General features: G+C 41.6%; 1 protein-coding gene across 2 annotated transcripts in view; it reads left to right on the forward strand.

The window, feature by feature from the left end:
* Positions 1-4151, forward strand: part of Dpys (dihydropyrimidinase) — a 73317-nt gene extending 69166 nt beyond the window's left edge. For both annotated transcript variants that reach the window (XM_026384535.2, XM_026384536.2), the window contains exons 9-10: positions 2277-2390; positions 3781-4151. In XM_026384535.2, the coding sequence (XP_026240320.1) occupies positions 2277-2381 (105 nt within the window). In that variant the 3' untranslated portion in view covers positions 2382-2390; positions 3781-4151. The remainder of the gene's footprint in view (positions 1-2276; positions 2391-3780) is intronic.
* Positions 4152-6000: the final 1849 nt, after the last annotated feature.

Consider the following 6000-nt stretch of genomic DNA (forward strand, 5'->3'; position numbering starts at 1 on the left):
AGGGACCCACAGCACAGAGTAGGTGGCACAAATATCTGCCCAGTTATGTCAGTTTCCCCAGGGGTACACCATGCAGAAAGTCTGATGACTGAAATGATAAACCATGGGTATCGAGTGTGAATACCAAGAGGAAGAGAGAAAGGCAAGACTCTAGGTAGTAGGCAAGAGGGTGTTGAAGGAAGGTGGGAAGAAATCTTGGTTTCCTGGCATGGTCCTGGATCATGCTTGTTAATGATGTTAGGTAGCCTTTCCACTCTCAGTCCTTCTTTGGATGATAAATTCTGTGGTCACCCTAGGTTGAAGGGATATACCATGAAGTGTAGCTTAGGAAGTAAAGGCAGGAGAGAAAGAAGCACTAGGCAAAGAGAAAGAGAGTGTGTGTGGGGGGGTGCGGTTAGGTAAGTTTAAGGTTTCAGATGTGCCTTGGCTCTCAGTGACCACAGTGTCCAGGACTAGGTGGCAGAAATGGGAAACTGGCACTTCACTTCTGGGCACCTTGAGATACGGACAGGATTGAGATGAATCCAATGGTTGAGTGGATAATGAGCCAAAATGGAGGTCCAGCCAAACATCAGGGCAGACACTGTAAGGGGACTGAGGCTTTTCCTGGTGCTCAGTGTGTGCTGCAAGTTCCAGGGCTGTGGGAGCTGACTCCATCTTGCTCTTTGTAGTATTCTCTGTGGAAAAATAGGTGAGGCTGTGGGCGCTCAGTAATTATCTGTTGAATGAAGGAAATGCTTGGTCTCTGGAAATTCTAAAGTATCTGAGGGATGAGTTTTATTTACCAAATTTTGTGAATGAGCATGTAAATTCAGAGGCATTAAATAACTTATGAGTTCCCTACAATGAATTAATAGCAAAGAGAGAATTCAAACTTAGATCTGTCTTATTCCAAAGCCCACACTGTTGATTACTTCAGTATATTGGTTTCAAAGATCAAAATAAGACCCAGAATGATTTATTGTGGTTTTTTTTTTTTGTGTGTGTGTATGTGTGATTATTTATTAAGAGCTTTGTGTCAGTCAGTTTTCTGTCACGGAGACAAAATACATGAGAAAAACAACCTATAGGAGAGAAGATTCATTTTGGCTCACGGTTTCAGAGCCATGGTCAGCTGGCTCCATTGTTTCTGGGCAGTTTCTGTGATGAGGCAGAACATCATGGTGGAAGGACATAGGGGAACAAAGCTGCTCACCTTATGGAAGCCGGGAAGCAGAGAGACAGCAGTGGGGCAGGAGATGGCCTGGGTATGTCCCTAAAGGCATACCATCAAGGACCTACTGCCTTCGATAGGTCCCAACTCCTACCATTTGCACCACCTCCCAATAGTACATTCAAATTATGAATCTATCAATAGATTAGTCTATTGATGAGGCCAAGCCCTCATGGTCCAATCACTTTCTAAAAGCCCTACCTTTGAACATTGCTGCTTTGGGGACCAGGCCTTCAACACATGACCCTTGGGGGACATTCCGGATCCAAAGCTTATCTGTGTCAGGCATTATTCCAAATGTTTCTCTTATATTTAATCCCGTCAACATTTTAATCCTCACAACAACCCTATAATGCAGGTACTGTTTTTAGCCCCAGTTCACAGCTACAGGAACTGGAGCATCATGCTGAGTGCCCAGGCAATCTGGTTCCAGAGCTGGTGCCATTAATCACTGACGGGTGATGCCTCTTGACTTGTCAGAGAAGTTGTGCACATGTTTACAAATAGCATGATTTAGTTACTTCTCCTGGATTCCTTTGTTTATAAAGTCCAGATTTTGAAACTGTGTTCAAGCACTAAATTAACTCCAGCTGAACCCAGCTGAAGGTTCTGCTGTGTCACTGGCCACCAAAGAGGTGAGATTCTGCAGAAAGCCTGTTATACACAGAGGCAGAAAGAAAAGGAAACACACACCAGCAAGTTGCTGTAATCGAGCAAAATGCTCAGTCCTAGGAGAGGGACAACACAGATGGCTAGGACTGAAACTAGAAGAAAAGGTGGAATCTCGGGTAGGACTATAGGAGATGGGACTTGGACGAGGTGAAGCTGTGGCAGAAGCCCAGATGGCACATTCCCTGAGCCTTTATCTGATACAGATTAACACTAACAAAGAAAGAACAATCCAGAGACCCAAGGATCCTAGGAAATCCCAGGAGGGGGCAAAAGGCTGGTACCTGATAAGTTCACAAGATTCTGTTTTGCTCTCACAATTCACAAAGGAAGCATGTCTGTAACTTTGAAGTCAATAAACCAAAAGAGGGAAATGAAATATGTTCTCTTTCAGACTTGTACACCTGTGCCGGTGGAGCGGGCACCCTATAAGGGAGAGGTCAGCAAATTGAAACCCAAAGACTCCACAGTGGGGACCACGATGCAGGACCACCCCTGATTTGGTGCTGTGAGTAATGGAAAGTGGGCGGAGAAAGTATTCCTGTGTGACAATCAGCATATAAATGTCAGCATGTGAAATTAACCTCTCTCCCTTCACAAGCCTTTGAAGAGTCCAAGGTCAAAGGCTTCAAAGGCAAAATGCAAGGACAGTTGAACTAAGAAAAGACTGATAAAAAGAGCTGTTGGTGTAGAACAGTGAGATGAGCCTTCAGGATTAAAGAAGGCCTTGAGGGTGATGGCAAGGAACATTCCACAGATCCCCAGAGAATCTACCACAAGTAAAAAGCAGTGGGTCGGAAGCATGCAGTGGGCCCTGTTACTGCACTACTTACAACAAGGAGTATCATTTCATGGTCAAAATTTATAAACCAATTAGAACTTTATATGGAACATACAAAGATTTTTATGATATTTACCATACAAAGATTCATATCTTTGTATGGTAAATTCCATTGTGTTCTAGAATTTAGAATGCATGAAAAACGAATGTTGCTTTCAGGAGTGTAATTCTCAGAAAAATTATTTGATAGTATTTGATGCACTTTTTTTTCCATGCTTAATTTTTGGAATATAGACACGATCATTTTTTAAAAGATGTTTGAGTGCTTCATCAGGTGCCCCTCATTCTTTTTGACAGACATATGTGTCTGTCTTGGAGTACCTGTGATCACCATCCTTGTCAATGTATTTCTCTTTAATTGTTTTCCAATACCTGTTCTGCCATATCCCTATTTAACAACAGTGGCCTTGCTGTGATTTTAGTATCTCTCTACCATCACTTCGTACTACTGACTTCATGAAATAAATGCATTTTTCCAGTTTTGTAATTTCACTAGGTTCTGAGACTTTTTAAAATTTATTTCATGATATGTTTTCAGATACTTCAACATGTACCAATCTGCAAGAGACTTTAAGCTAGGGTTGACCTGATGGATAGGGCCAGAGGTTTGTGCTAATCAGGGGCTCTGCTTGACAAAGGTCTGGTTTTCTATGTGCTCAGGCATTGCACATAGTCATATTTTGACAGCCTGTGCTTCCCTACAAAACCCCCCTGGCTTCAGGGATGCGGATGATGAATCCTTGAATAACCAAGCTCTCTGTCCCACATGCTGTGCATGTTGTCAATCTTGAACGTTTTCTAGCCCCAAGTTTCAGTGTTTTTATTGTTTCCACACTACTGAAATTATTCTTCCAATTCAATAAGATCTTATTAAAGATTCAGAAGAAGATTAGCAAGGGATGGAAATGCCACTGAAAACTATCACATGCTATGAACTGCATTTGTAGGAGCGGGCTTAGTGTTTACTTTGATTAGAGCGTTTCTGGGGGTTAGCTTGAATTCTGCCTCTCTTTGTGGGGGAGAATGCTACACTGAGTTGCTTTTATTCTCTTCAAAGGTAAAATCAGAGGAAAGGATGCTGTGCTCCCCTCACAGCCACACGTCGTCAGCCCGTGGAGACCCAGGCCCTGTTTCAACTCCCCAAGATCCTTTAGGAAAAATAATCGCTCTAGGCCTCTTTGATTTTCTTTCAACAGCAATTGCTGTCTTCCTTACTATGCCATTGTTGTTGCCTAAGATTGAAGATATAAATGAATATTATTGTGTTGGAAAGTCTGTCTGAAAATTCATTGATGATGCTTTAAAATTTTTGTTTGCACTAGATTTCTTTGAATTTGAAAACATTACTACTTTCTTGTTTAACAGATTTTTTTTTTCTTTTTAGTGGCTACATTTGTTTTGAAATTGCACTGCGATTTTACATTTTATTGGAATTAATAAACGTTGAGATCTTCATTTGATATTCTGTTATCTGAATTCTGTGTGTCTCCTTCTAACTAGTGGAACAGGGACTGTGGGGGTGGTTTTGACTCAAGACTGTGATTTCCGGTGTGCCATCTGCTTCAGCAACTCCCAACAATCAGGCCCTTGACAGAGTGTATGTAATCACATCAGGTGCTCCACCTTAGGGGGAATCCAAGGCAATTATCCAATCACACCGATGAGTTGAGGATTTGAAGGATTCAATGGAATCAGCAAGGCTGAGAGATGCTGGGTTGACACCTTCCTCCCATGTACTTCCGGTCTACACTGGGATCCCTCTGTGTTTGCAGAGAATCAGAGCTGCTTCTTCTGGGGAACTAGGTCCAGAGGGATGTTTAAAACATGGAGTAAACTCAGGGTAATTAGGCAGTTCTTGTGGGCTCCCCTAACATACACACTTAAATCAGGGGTGGGTATTTGCTCATGTGGGTTTAACCAAGGATAGTGGGAAAATGTACTCACCTGCCATTTGTTTTGAGCGCATGATAAAAAAGGTTGAAGAGCTACACCTCAAGAGAAATCTTTAGGTTCAAACTACAGCTCTTTTTTTCCCCCTCAGGTTGAAAGATACCTTAAAATATTGGTTATTTTTCTTCTCCACTTTGACTGGCAATGGAAATTCTACAATAGAATCACTGAATCTTCTGAAAGGAAATGATTAAATTGTTTTCTTACTCAGAAGCAAATTCTCACTCAGCCTTTAGCATTCAGACAAAATGTCACCCTCTCTGGGAGGCTTTCCAAGATCCGGTGACTGGGTTATGTGCCTTATTTATGCTCCTCCATAGCAGAGCCCAGTGTGGGCCCTATCATAGTACCTTATCTGGTGCATCATACAATTAGCACTCTGTATCCCTGGGTTCCACATGGACTCAACTAACTGTGGATCAAAAATATTTCTTAAAAAATTACATCTGTACTGAACACATACAGACTTTTCCTTGTCATTATTTGCTAAAAAAATACAGTGTAACAACTATTTACATAGTCTTTACATTATATTGAATATTGCAAGTAATCTAGAGATGATTTAAACCATAAGGGAGAGTCTGTGCAGGTTATATGCATATACTCTGCCATTTTATATAGGAGGCTTGAACATCCTCAGATTTGAGGGATCTTGGGTACCCCAGAACCAATACCCCACATATGCTGAGGGACAATAGCAGTTACTGGGTTTATTGCTCTGTCTCCTTTAAGAAACTGAAAACTCATGCAGGCAAGTCTGCCTGGTTCCCCAGCACCCAGCAGCCGATGGGCATTCAATGGATACCTATTCATTTTTGAATAAAGGAAAAAGAGTAAGAGTTTCTTCTAAGTTTTTAAATTGACACAGATGAAGTTAGTGAGAACTCACAACAAAATAGGAACAAACTTCATGGAGGGTTTTTGTGTAAGGGCACTCTTCATGTAGAGCATGGGGTCATCATTGTCTCTTTGAAAGCTCTGTTTGGGAGAATGAAATCGCTATAGGATTCCATTCCAACAGCCAGTCGAAATGAATGGGGGGCTCTCCTTGTTCCTTTTATTTGGTTTTGTTGCCAATGCTTTTGTTGAGACCATAGTTCTAAATAATAATAGAAGGCAATGGGAAAACATGATTCAAGCTATCAATATTTAATGCCGTATTTTCCAAGACTGCTGCTGGTGCACAAAATAAGATCTCTGTCCCTGAACAATTGCATGTCTGAGGTCAGCACAAAGGATGGATGGAACAAGTAGAATTTCTTCTCCATGTTCACCTCCCACTGAACTTCCTCCAAGGAAGCGTGAGGAGATAAAAAGTGCAGTCTCT

Source organism: Urocitellus parryii, chromosome 7 (genome assembly GCF_045843805.1).
Source record: "Urocitellus parryii isolate mUroPar1 chromosome 7, mUroPar1.hap1, whole genome shotgun sequence".
In the NCBI taxonomy this organism is placed as follows: domain Eukaryota; kingdom Metazoa; phylum Chordata; class Mammalia; order Rodentia; family Sciuridae; genus Urocitellus; species Urocitellus parryii.